The 13,710-nt window shown below is 41.7% G+C and overlaps 1 protein-coding gene across 2 annotated transcripts in view; it reads left to right on the top strand.

The window, feature by feature from the left end:
* The window catches only part of uacab (uveal autoantigen with coiled-coil domains and ankyrin repeats b), a 125,510-nt gene extending 117,832 nt beyond the window's left edge, over positions 1–7,678 (top strand). For both annotated transcript variants that reach the window (XM_034183157.1, XM_034183163.1), the window contains exons 16-19: positions 152–2,830; positions 3,556–3,708; positions 4,060–4,125; positions 5,087–7,678. In XM_034183157.1, coding sequence (XP_034039048.1) covers positions 152–2,830; positions 3,556–3,708; positions 4,060–4,125; positions 5,087–5,158 — 2,970 coding nt within the window. In that variant the 3' untranslated portion in view covers positions 5,159–7,678. The remainder of the gene's footprint in view (positions 1–151; positions 2,831–3,555; positions 3,709–4,059; positions 4,126–5,086) is intronic.
* Positions 7,679–13,710: the final 6,032 nt, after the last annotated feature.

Below are 13,710 nucleotides of genomic sequence, written 5' to 3'. Positions count from 1 at the left end.
ACCATACAGCCTCTTAGCTCCCAGTTCTAACACAGACTTTGGCCTCTAGCTGGTTTTCTCTAAAGAATAACTCCATACTGTGATCAGAGCTTATTTTTGTTACAGCTGTTGAGTTTAAATTGAAGACTTCCTTGCTTTCCTTGTTCTACAGATGCCACACAATCCTCCTGTGTCACGTTCACTGTCGCGACCTTTAGAGAAGACCCCAACCGCTGTACCGCGGGACCTCAATGGTGAGCTAGATGCACTCAGACGTGAACTTGAAGCAGTCAGAAGAAAACAGCAGGCAGCAGAGGAAGAGACCACCCGGCTTCAGACTGCCCTAAATCATAAAAATCTTGAGTGCCAAGAACTGGTTCAGAGCCGAGATGCCATACAGAAGCAGGCTGACCACCAGGTTCAAGAACTAGAGGATGCCTTGGGGGACGTCCAGAAGAGAATGCTAGATTCTGAGTGCAAGGTCAAGCAGCTACAAGCCCACGTGGTCGCTGTCAAGGAACATTTAGGAGGTCAGACCACAGAAGAACTCCGTGCCCAACTCCAGGATGTCAAGGCCAAGTATGAAGGTGCTTCAACTGAAGTGGGTCGGGTTCGTAACCGCCTCAAACAGAGTGAGAAGGCTTTGGAGGAATACAAGAGCAGTGAGAGTCAGCTAGCCGCCGAAGTAGAAAAACTGAACCAGGTGTTGGAAACTCTAACCGCAGAAAGGGATGAACTCGCAGAAACCCTCTTAGATGTGGAAAACCAGTTGAAGGAGGCCAAGACAAAACATGTTAACATGGTACCAGCTGCCAAATTCGACAACATGAAAAACCTCCTGACAAATGCTGTTGATGAGAAAGACCGGCAGCTTGCTGAGCTGAGGGAAGACTACGATCGCGTGCTCGAAGAGGTGGCAGAGCTTCATCAAAAGCTTGACGATCCATTATCACAGAGAAGAGCTGGGATGGTGTCTGCAGAGGAGCATGAAGGGCTAAAGAAGGTTCTCGAAGAAGAGAATGTGACATTAAAAAGAAGGCTCTTGGATGTGACTGCCAAAAGCCAGGTCTTAATTCAAGAGGTTGAAGAGAGCGAGGAAGCTAGAGCTGTGTTGCAGGAGCAGCTGGATGAACTCAGCAGCAGGATTGAGGTGGAATTTATACCAGTGAAAGACCACGAGGACTCCAGGAAGAACATGGTAAATGCTGTGGAAGAGTTGAAGGACAAGTTGGTGGAAGTCGGAGAACGATGTGGGAAAGCAGAGGCCCAAGTGCAGCACCTTCAGACCGAGAGAGACTCGATGGAGAAGAATATTAGTCATCTCCAGAGTGTCCTGATGAGACAGAAGAGTGAAGTGGAAGCTCTAAAGTCCCAGAATGCTGATGCAGTGAAGGAAGTTGAATGTCTGCAAAAGAGGTGTGAAGACGAGGAAAATCTGCGCCTGCAGCTGTCGGCACAGAGCGAAAAACTCAAACGGAGCTTGGACATCGAGTATGTGCCCAGACACCAGCATGAGCACATAACTACGCACTTAAGTTCCACTCTGGAGAGTGTCCAGGCTGAGAAGTTGAAGTTGGAGACTAAGGAGAAGGAAAGTGGAGAAGCGTTGAGGAATGTGATGGAAGAAAATCACAAGTTGAAACAGAAGTTGGATAAAGTTGTGTTGGAAATGAAAACTGACTACGTAACCGTGAAAGATCACAAAGCTACCGCGGACAAGTTGACGGCTGCTGCGGTCGAGGCGGAGAATCGAGCAAACGAAATGTCGGCAAAGTATGAAGTGTCCAAGGATGAAACCCTGAAGCTCACCCAAGAATTGGAGGCCCAGAAGAAGGAACTGGATACAATACAGGAGGCGATCCAGTGTAGGTTTATGCCTTTGACTGCTGTTGAGGAAAAAGAAACCTCTTACAGCGCCCAGATGAAGGACTTAACAGCCAGATTACTGGAAATGGAGGAAAACTATAATAAGGAGAAGTTTGCTGGAGAGTGCTACAAACAGGACAAAGCTAAGTTACAAACTGAGCTGGAATCTCTTCAACAAAGATTCGTTCAACGTGAAAAACGCACAGAACTGGAAGAAGAGTCCAAAGACAAACTTGAGGAATTGTGTCTGAAGTTCACTGCCCTCGAGCAGCAACACAAGGACGTAATACTTCAGTGGGCTGAGCTCCAAGACCAGAACGCTCTGTGCAACACGCAGATCCAGAACCTCCAGGAACGTCTAAAATCCGAGCTGACTCGGATCGCAACGTACGACTCCGAGCTTAAAGCGCTCCATGACGCCATGCAGGGAGCACAGGCCGACTGTAAGAAAGCCAGAGAGGCTCATCAGGAGGAGACCCAGAAGGTTTGTGCCTTGCAGAAAGAGCTTTCCACCCTCCAAGTGCACGCCAAGGCCAAGGAAGCCCTGGAGGCCGAATTGGATAAACTTCATATGGAGCTCCGTGAGGAGGAAGAGAGCAATGCTCAGAGGGCTGAAGACGTGTCTGCCCTGCAGTCGGAGCTCCTTCAGGCCACCCAGGCGCTCGAGGAGCTTCAGTATAAGGAAGATCAAATGAACCAGCTGAAGAAGGACAAGCAGCAGCTGCAGGAGGAGGTCGCCAACGTGAGCAACAGACTGCTGAGCTTAACGGATGAGTGTGAAGAGGCTCATCGGGAGGCGGCTGAAGCCAAGGAGGGTGAGAGCAAGGCCAGGACAGAGATGGAGACGGTCCGGCAGAAGGGATGTGGCATCGAAAGAGAAGTCCAGGAGCTGAAAGAGCGGTACGACGAGTCCCTCAGCACCATCTGTGAGCTCCAGAAGAGAATCCAGGCATCAGCTCAGCAGACTGAAGCCAAAGACAAGAAGGTATTCAAGGTTTTATACCAGCTTTGGTTCAACAGATGAAACAGTTAACTGACATTTTCCACGAATACATTTGTGCAATAAAAATGTTACCAGTGAATTCTTTGCCAAAAGGCATCATTTTATTCCTGGAAGTGTTTCCTGCTCAGCTGAAAGTGTGCCGCTTTTCATGTTCCACCAGGAACATCTGCTGAAAGATGTACAGGAAGGATCAGGAAGCACCAAAAAAAAGGCTGTTAAAGCTGCTTCTGCAGCGCGGTGCTCTGATCCACTGTCCATCTGAGGGAGTCGAGATCTTTTCTCATAATTCTGAGAGCCTGATTTTATAATTATGAGATCTTTTCTCCTAATTACGAGATCTGCAGTCTAATTTATCCAGTGAATGCAATACGCTTCTGTACTTTTCAGTTAGAATATGATTTATTAGTTTAAAATGTGATATTTTATCAGTATGCTCACGAACCACTAGGGGTCGAAAGGCTGGTTTGAGCTGATTTCATGCTGAGAATTGTTTTTGGTTTGTTTTTTAAATATATAATAAAGACCGACCAGTTAAACTCTGAGGACCTACAAAACGTTTTTTTGATACATGAGAATTTGTCCAAATAGTTGATTTTCTGTTGTTTAACTAATGTCTTATTATTATTATTATATTGGTGTTTGTTTTTAGTGCTTGTCACTGCAGTGGGATGTGTCCTGACGTTAATGTTTACCTGTTTGTGTGTCAGATTACCGAGTTGCTGACGGATGTTGAGCGACTGAAGCAGGCGCTGAACGGTTTGTCCCAGCTGGCGTACACAAATAACGCACCCAACAAGAGACAAACGCAGCATATCGACACACTCCAGGTCCAGATCAAGAGCCTACAGCAGCAGCTGGCTGTGAGTGTGTGCGCGCATGCACACACACACACACACACACACACACACACACACACACACACACACACACACACACACACACACACACACACACACACACACTTTAATGGTTTTTTATTGACATGTTAAACAAAAAAAAAAAAATTGTGTCCAAATATTTGTGGACCTTGTTAACAGTTAATTGCAGAAGATGTGGTGAATTTGGAACGTAAACATTTATCTGCATTATACCAACAAGATGCTTCATGATTTCAAACTGTCCTGGGATGTGTGTGTGTCTGTGAGGTTTTCTGTGCTGTGAATTGTAATGAAGAGTCACATTTGTGTGTTTTTGTTGTTCGTGCTGATCAGGATGCAGAGAGGCAACACAGAGAAGTGGTTTCAATTTATCGAACTCATCTTCTCAGCGCAGCTCAGGTAACTTTCCTTTCTTTAACCTCTGACCTTGACAAAATTGAATAAAATGAATTTCCTGATGTGTGAAACACTGAGCTTTATAATCCACTGTCATGAATAATTCAGGTGTTGTAGCCCCGCCTTCCCAAAGTCACATTATGAGGACTCGCTTTGCCTCTCAGATTTTTTAACACGCATGTCCAAAGTAATGAACGAATAAAACGTCTATGAACATTGAAGGATTTATTTGTACAGAATGAATGTGTGTAAACATACATCATACATGAATAAATTGTTAGCGTTTATTGAAGGTTCATCAACAATCATCATACTTTCTAAAAGATTCTAACTAATAGAACCGCCCTCTATTTGTGTTTGTAAACATAAACAACAAAGAGCATCAGGTTGTTCATGATTTGCACCAAAATATTTTCTTTCAATTAACAAACATAATTCCTCTATCAATGGTTGCTGATATCATTTAAATCTATTTTATAGCATGATTGTTATAAAGCTAATGGAGGTCTTTATTTATAAACTGTCATGTAGATTACCAGTTATAAAAAGGTTGCCACAGTAACAATGGAATGTGATACTTACAGTCCTAATGACGTACACCTGCGTCCTGGTCAACTTTTCATCATATTTTGAGTAATAGGTCCTCTCTTTATAGTGCTCTAGACAAATGTGTCTCACATTCAGAAAGCTGAGATTGTTCTGAACATTTTGATATGCAACACATGGGCATTATAAATGGAAGTACCTCAAAAGGGGAACGTCTTAAAGCAGAGAAAAGTCAAGAAAATACCCGTTGGGCTCGAAGGGTTAATGATCTTTTTGCAAGATTAAAGGTTACTGCAAGTTGCGATTGGTCAGATTTGAGGAGGCTCCGCCCCTGTGCATTTGGGGCGCGTACATACAACATCAACAAGGTTTGACTCTGCAAAATGCATGTGATTAACAATTTGTTTGTGTCTTGCAGGGCCACATGGACGAGGACGTCCAAGCTGCCTTGCTACAAATCATCCGCATGAGGCAGGAGTTTGTGTGTTGAATGTGATGAGTTTCCCTGTGGGTGTGTCCGTTCTGGTTGTCATCCGAACGTGTCATCGTGCTGTGTCTGGGTTCAACACGGGAAAAGTTTTTCAAAGTAAATGTTTTCTTGAAACTTCAGTACAGCAAATGAAAATCGCATTTACATGAAACTGCTGTTTGCCGCTAGCTGTAGTTGGGCTGACTGGAGGAATCATATCGACTTAATCACTTATCAATAAACTCATTATGCTTGTTACTGTGGGAGTGACTGACGTGCAGGTCCATTGTCAGATTGCTCCTGAAAAACGGACACGAACACAAACACTACTTTTCACATTCCCGCCTGTTAGCTGTCACACAGAATGCTGCTGTGTTTGAATGAATTTAGCTTCGCGTGATGCAGTGGGCACTGATGTCTTCTGGAGGTCCAAACTGAACTGAAGTCCACCCCATCTTCAAAAAAAAAAAAAAAAAAAAAGGAACCCAGACTCCTGGTGGTGTTGGTCGATGGCTGATAGTTGGCGCTGTTGGGTTTGGGTTGTGCTGCCTTTGAGTCGTAGCTGTGGAGTGGAGCTCTCTTGCTGTGTCCTACAGTTTGCAGTGACGCGTCGTCCTTGAAGACTTGGCAGGCCAAGTTGGTAGAAAATATAACTGAGTTCTTAGAAAATGTCATTACGTTGATAGAAGTTGTTATGTGTATGTCTGAGGGGGCGGGCGGATGTTGTTCTTAGAGGCAGAAATGTAGAGTATTTGATACACAAAACTACATAATGCAACAAATTATCAATTATCAAATCAGTTGATTTTTTTTTCCATTATTATTATTATCTCTGTGTCACAAAAGTACAAAGAGTTTTTCATATACTGAGGGGGCGTCTTCAAATTGTTTTATTAATCACTGGTCCAACAGTTATATATTGAATTTAGTTTTTTTTTATAATTGAAAAATGCTGAAATTTGGACTGTTCCGGCTTCTCAGTTGCAAAAAATCTGTTCCTTTATTGTTCAATATAAGCTTGTTTTGACATATTTTAAGTTGGGCAGACTTGTGAAAACTGTTTTAAAAGGCTTTGAATGTATTTTAAACTGCTTTAAAGGAGGTATTCATTTTTTTCACCTGGTTTTACACAGTTTGACACAAATTGATAATTTGAATTGCAGTGGTTTGAATTGCAGACAATCTGGTTTTCACTCTATTAAACTGTGTCCAATGATGGACTGGTTTAAATGTACTAATAAATCACTTAAAATGAGTTTTTAAAACAAATATTAGCCATTTTAAAGTGGTTTAAAATGGCACTAAACCAGTGTTAACTTTGTTTCAATAAGCTTTAAACAGCAATAAACTAGTTTTAAAACGAGTAACAACTGTGTTAAACTGGTTTTAAACAGCACTAAACTCATGTTGAACTTGTTTTGAAAACTGCCCAACTTTGGGGTGAAATGATTTTGTCAGATTTTAAAATGTTCTACCTGAAGAAGAATAACTAAGTTATTTTGTGAACTGGACTTAATTTTGTTTGTTGTTTTTTTTTTTTTTTTTTAACTGTTCTACAATGACTAGTTTAAAGTACATTCAAGCAACATGGGTTTCAAATGACCCATGAACACGAAATAGTTTTACGCAAAATTGGTGATAAACTGCTTTAAACTGGATTTAATTTGGCTAAATGTGACAAATCAGTTGTTAAAACCAGTTAAATATGTTTGTAATTTGGGCTGTTGGGTTAAAAAAGTTCTTTGAAGATGTTTCCTTAGTATTTTGTGATTGTTTATAAAGTTGGGATGTCCTGATGTTGGTTTTAAGAACTCTGAAGTCTGATGTGCAGTGTTTCATCCTGACGGCTTTAACGTCGCCATTCTCTGCTTCTACAGAAAACCGGGGACTCTGCTGCATGGTAAAGTGTGGCAGACTCTTATCTCTTATTTGGCAAGCAGGACTTTGACCGTTAGGGTTCACAATGGCAGTAACAATGTTTTTTGGTTTGTTTGTTTTTTCTGAAGCGGTACCCGGCACGTTGAAGGTGCCGTTATCACCCCAACAGAAGCTCTACAAATCAGCTCAGGACATCTCTAATTACTACAAAACCAATAATTAACCAATCAGGAATAGCCCCGCCCCCTGCATTGTGTCTCGTGGCGGTGTTGTAAATGTTGTCTCTCGTGGTGTCACCATTGATCAGTTTCTCACAGCTTTGTACGACGTTAACTGTGTGTTAATATTCAGCAGGTCTGGAAATAAAACGGCACAAAAACCTGTTTCAGGGTCACAGAGTGGAATTAGTTCCTGTTGGTTCTTCATCAGAAACACGCCCTTTGTTTTTACTTTATTTTATTTTTGTCTGTAACACAAAGTTTAACATGTTTTCTTCATTTTTATATAAAACACAAGACGCTCTGTTTTCCAGACGTATACTGGCCTGTGTTGGACATTTCTTCTGGTACATTTAACCATCGTTGCCAACTGAAGTCTTTCTGTTTGATAATATTTGTTTGTTAATTTAGTAACCGACTCAATAAATGTGCCTAACATAGAAAACTTTGTGCACAGGTGTTTTCTTTAAATGGTTTGTTTGCACTGATTTTTTTTTTAAGCGGTTTTTTTTGTTGTTGTTTTTTTTTGTACCAGATCAAACTACATGTTGATCTGCCTTTAAATGGCTCTGAACCAACAGTTAAATATTTGAAATGATTTTAATCGGGCAAAATGAGAGATAATTGTTCTTCAGGTGACATAAACTGAACTTTTTCTTCTCCAACTTGAAAAAGCTGGAAACCGTTTTGGTTTTTATGTTCCTTTAAGATACTTAAACAGGTTTTTTATAAACAAGATTAATTTCTGAGGTAATTCAGTAAATTATAATCTGGTTTTAACTGGTGTGGTTGACACCCTGGTTTGTGTTTTTACTAGTCATTTTAAAAAGAACTAAACATTTTTATTTGTTGTATACGATGTCACTTAAATGTCTTATTTTTAAAGCTATTAATCCAACCAAAGGGTTTTTTTTTTCCACCCTAACATTTGACAGAGGCAGCATATTTGAAATGAGAATAAATCACATATTAAAACATGGTTCAAGTACTGAGTTACATTTTACTCACATAGAAGCCAAAAATAAACTTATAACACAATAAAAATACTGTTTCTAGCTGAACTAAATACTTATCAATATATAATCAAAATAATTGCAATATTGGTTTTATTAATTCCCAGTGCAATATCATAGTTATGCATCTATATTTGGTATTAAATGTTGTAATATTGGTTACTATTTTGATTCATTTTAATAGGTTATATGTAATTATTATTTATGTTTTTAAATAACTGGGACAAGAGTACAAATTTCGTAAAGCTAACATTGAAATGTGAGTTGGTATGACAATAAAGTTCCTTGAACCTTGAGAATTAATACAAAATCTTTATCCCCCCAAAAAAGTTATGTAAACTTAACCGAAGCTACATCTGATCTTGGCAGTAACTAAGTTTTACAGACCTGTGAGACAGCGGTCTCACCATAGGTTGCTTAAACTCAGCTCAGACAGTGCCATATGGTAGAGGTGCAATGTATTGTCATTGTGAGAAGCCCTGCTTGCATCAACTCTATTCTCAGCTAGGAGATCAACATTTGAAGACCTAATCCTGCTGAGGGTTCCATTTCCATACCACTGCACAATGACAGTATCATTGGTTGACCTGAGCAGTGTGCTTTTTCTGTAGTGAGCAGGAACATCATTCCTGGTGATAGATATATCTGTTTCAGAAATAGATCTAAACTCTCATGGTGCACACAGGTGGACTACATTCTTTATAGGAGATGCAAGCTAAAAGAAATTAGAGTCTGCAAGGTGGTGGCAGGAGAGTGTAGCTGAACAACATAGGCTATGCCGTTAATTAACATGCCGTTAATATTCGAGATAAGGTCAATATTCCGGTTTCTGAATCATTAGGAATAACCCGTTTACATGCTTAAGCAGACAGTTACTCCTGTATACATGGTCATTGGTATCATTTGGAATATCCCCATCTAAACAGCGACACACGGCTTCCACCGGTGCTTGATTCAGTCTGGCGTTCGTGCAGATCCTGCTTCGCGTAACTGTTCGGCCACCTTCTTGTAAATGTTGCCATCTCGGTACTTTCTACCGTCAATAAAAGACATTATATTCATGTCTTTCACGATACTAATGAAGTACAGTGGTCCCTCGTTTATCGCGGGAGTTACTTTCTAAAAATAACCAGCAATAGGCGAAATCCGCGAAGTAGTCAGCGTTAGTGTTTACAATTATTATAGATGTTTTAAGGCTGTAAAACCCCTCACTACACACTTTATACACTTTTCTCAAACAGGCATTAACATTTTCTCACTTTTCTCTCCTGTGTAAACACTCTTTTTTTCTTCTGGGCGAGAAGATTATAAACAGACACATGCAGAACACAATGCGCGTGCTCTCCCTTCGCTCACTGCCTCCCGGGGTACGGATATGGGACCCGCAAAGAATCTTGCACTTTGCTCTTACTGCCTCCGATGGCCAAGTCATGGCCACGGAGCACTGCGCCTGCGGTATACCGAGACCCTGCGGTGCTGTGGATTTTCCCGCGAGTGTAGTCTCTGGACTTGTTGCCAGAGTTGGTGCAGCTCCGCACAACAGAGAGGGGGGGGGGGGGGGCGGTGTGAGTGGCCTACTGCGGCGTTTACCGAGCCCGCAGTGCAGACTCAATAAGTGCATCGGACGCAGTGAAAGTAATCGCGGTGATGCCGACCGGTGCCGTGACCGGCCCGCCTGATAAGGACGTAGAACACAGTGCACTGTTATCTCTGCTTCTGTGGTGTCCGGTGGGTTGCTCGCGCCGCATACAAGTAGTTGCCGTACTCAAAAGACCAAGATTTCTTGCAGATAGGACATGCGCAGAACACAAAATAATGTTCCTTTCTGTGGGGATATCCCAATGCACGTTTATATGACCTGATATTCGGGTTAGAAAAGGAGTAACCCAGGGGTCTTATTCAGGTTTTTAAAAACCGGAATACAGTGAGGAAAATAAGTAACCTAAGTAAATAAGTAAAATAAGTAATTTGAACACCCTGCGATTTTGCAAGTTCTCCCACTTAGAATTCATGGAGGGGTCTGAAATTTTCATCTTAGGTGCATGTCCACTATGAGAGACATAATCTAAAAAAAAAAAAAATCCGGAAATCACAATGTATGATTTTTAAAAAAATAATTTATTTGTATGTTACTGCTGTAAATAAGTATTTGAACACCTACCAACCAGCAAGAATTCTGTCTCTCACAGACCTGTTAATTTTTCTTTAAGAAGCCCTCTTATTCTGCACTCTTTACCTGTATTAATTGCACCTGTTTGAACTTGTTACCTGTATAAAAGACACCTGTTCACACACTCAATCAATCACATTCCAACCTGTCCACCATAGCCAAGACCAAAGAGCTGTCTAAGGACACCAGGGACAAAACTGTAGACCTGCACAAGGCTGGGATGGACTACAGGACAACAGGCAAGCAGCTTGGTAGAAGACAACAACTGTTATGATTATTTATTAGAAAGTGGAAGAAACACAAGATGACTGTCAATCTCCCTCGGTCTGGGATTCCATGCAAGATCAATTTCACTTTATTTTCATTTATATAGCGCCAAATCACAAGACAGTTGCCTCAAAGTGCTTAACACAGGTAAGGTCTAACCTTACCAACCCCCAGAGCAACAGTGGTAAGGAAAAACTCCCTCTGAGGAAGAAACCTCAAGCAGACCAGACAGACTCAAAGGGGTGACCCTCTGCTTGGGCCATGATACAAACATAAATTACAGAACAATTCAGACGAATATACAAGAAATGCTGTTGGCGCACAGGACAGGAGGGTCGCCAACACGAATACAACTCCCAACTCTGGATGGAGCTGCACCTTAAAGAGGAAAAAAACAATCAGGCGTCAGAAAGACAAAAAAATACTGTATAATTTGCCAGCATTAAACAAGAAAAACAGAAATACTAAGGTGATCACCAGCCGCTAGCCCTAAATGTCACTAAAAGACACAGAATTTAGGTAAAGTTGAGGCCGCGGCCCGCTCCAATTACTAATAACATGAATTAAAAAAGTAAAAAGCATTAAAACTGTACCAGTATGCTAGCCATATGAAAGGGAAAATAAGTGCGTCTTAAGTCTGGACTTGAAAATCTCCTCAGAATCTGACAGTTTTATTGATGCAGGGAGATCATTCCACAGAACAGGGGCACAATAAGAGAAAGCTCTGTGACCCACAGACTTCTTATTCACCTTAGGGACTGTGGTAAACCAGAAAATAGAACATTTCAGTAGTCCAATCTAGAAGAGATGAACGCATGGATCAGTGTCTCAGCATCAGCCATAGACAGGATGGGATGAATCTTCACTATGTTTCGCAGGTGGAAGAAAGCAGTCCTTGTAATATTTCTAATGTGGAGGCCAAAGGACAACGAAGGATCAAAAATTACCCCAAGGTTCCTCACTTTGTCAGTGTGATGTATGACACATGAGCCGAGGCTGAGCGTTAACTGGTCAAATTGATGCCGACAGGGCTGGACTGGCATCTGAAAAGGGCCCGGGCACTTTTTGATCATTTTTGATCATTCAGGTGGAGGTCAGCAAGTTAACATAACACTATACAGTGTAGTTAACTTGTGTAATGTACCTCTGTTCTGTCATTATTTTTGGCCAGGGCTGTGTTGTGCACAACTCCATCTGGGCTGCTATTGTATGTTCTAAGTCTTACTGAATCAAATTAATCCCTTAGTAATAATTTCCTAGGTTAAACATTTTCATACTTTCAGCTTACAATTGCTCCAGTGGAGAGATACTGTCAGTGATCTTACTGAATGTAATGTTAATAACAACCACAAATATTTTATGCCAATTCCACAGCGTATCACGTCTTTCTGGCCCTTCTCACCAGGCTGGCAGGAGCTACTCCACCTTGGAACGGCTACCAGCGATTGCTAAACAGTAGCACAGCTAGTCGGCTTCTTACCTGTCCATCTACCACGAGGCAGCTAATACTTCATACCAGATGTCTTGATAATGACATGGCATTACAGAAGGAAAAGATTACAAAAATACATTTTGTATAAAATCATATTTGCACAACACACGACAAGCAGTAGAATAGAAATAAGATATGAGTTGGATTTGAGAAAGTGAAAGGGGGGGATGTCATAACTAACACGCACTAGCACTGACTTTAGACACACAGCACAGGTCGTCCTTGTGACAGTTCAAGACAAATGGAAGAGTTCTATATGCTGGAGCAACAATACAAGAGAAGTCAAAGTGTATGAAAATAAATCAAATGCGTACATGTTTGTGACTGATTTGAGAAAGTCAGGATGACCACTTAGTCTTAGTTTCAGGCAATAAATGGGAAACGAAACACCGAAGCAGTGAATAGCTACACTGCATTGGCTACTAGCAAGTGTTGAGATGAATTCTAACCTCAATCTCTCCCTGCTGGGTCACGTCTCCGTCTCCATCTCCTCCTCTTCACTCTCCACCACCTGTGCTCTCGACGTCGGTCCCGGGCTAGTTTGAAATGACGGACCGGCGGCCCCAATACCTGAACCCGAGGTCAAGCTTGTGGTTTTAAACATATCTGTGATTTTGGCATATTTTGCTGCGTCGTCTTTTAATTTCTGTTTTCTTTTTTCCTTTCGCTTCTCAGCTCCACTCTTTTGCTTCTCCATTTTGCACACAACTCTCCGTTCTCCACTCGAGTTCGGACCGAAAGCTTTATAGAGCCAAAGTGAGAGCCAAATAGAGCCAAAACTTTGAGTGATGACTTGGGTCAGGTGGGGGCCTGTAGGGAGGGGCGGGCCTTCGAGAACCAAGGAATTTCATTGGACTAGCCCAATGTGCCTCAGGAGAAGCATCCAATGGGCCACTATGTGTCATTTTTTACCATCGCAATCAATAAAAACTATAATTATATACATATATTTTTTAATGACAGACCTGAGGGGGCCCAAAATGTGCGAGGGGCTGGCGGGATTTGCCCGGTACGCCAGATAACCAGTCCAGCCCTGGATGCTGATGTCCCACTGGACCAAGAACCATCATTTCACTCATCAGAGTTTAAAAGTAGGAAGTTTCTAGACATCCAACTTCTCACTGCTGCAGGCAATCTTCAAAGGATTTTATGTGAAAGCGATTACCAGCAGTTATCGACATGTATAACTGAGTCTCATCTGCATAGCAGTGAAATTTAATCCCAAAACGCTGCAATATGTGCCCAAGGGGTGCTATATAAAGGGAGAAAAGCAGGGGGCCTAACACAGACCCCTGTGGAACCCCAAAGTTCATGTCACTACGGTTAGAGGTAGTGTTACTGTACAAAACACAGTGAGAACAACTGGTCAAGTATGACGTCAGCCATGCAAGGGCACTCCCAGTAATTCCAAAATGATTTTCCAGCCTATCAAGTAGAATATGATGATCCACTGTATCAAATGCAGCACTGAGATCTAACAGCAACAGAACCGTAGTGGTGTCTGAATCCATTGTAAGCAGAAGATCATTCACCAC

The sequence above is a fragment of the Thalassophryne amazonica genome, chromosome 2, assembly GCF_902500255.1.
Source record: "Thalassophryne amazonica chromosome 2, fThaAma1.1, whole genome shotgun sequence".
NCBI lineage: Eukaryota > Metazoa > Chordata > Actinopteri > Batrachoidiformes > Batrachoididae > Thalassophryne > Thalassophryne amazonica.
Note: the sequence above shows the minus strand (reverse complement) of the source record. Positions and strands in the feature narration are given on the sequence as shown.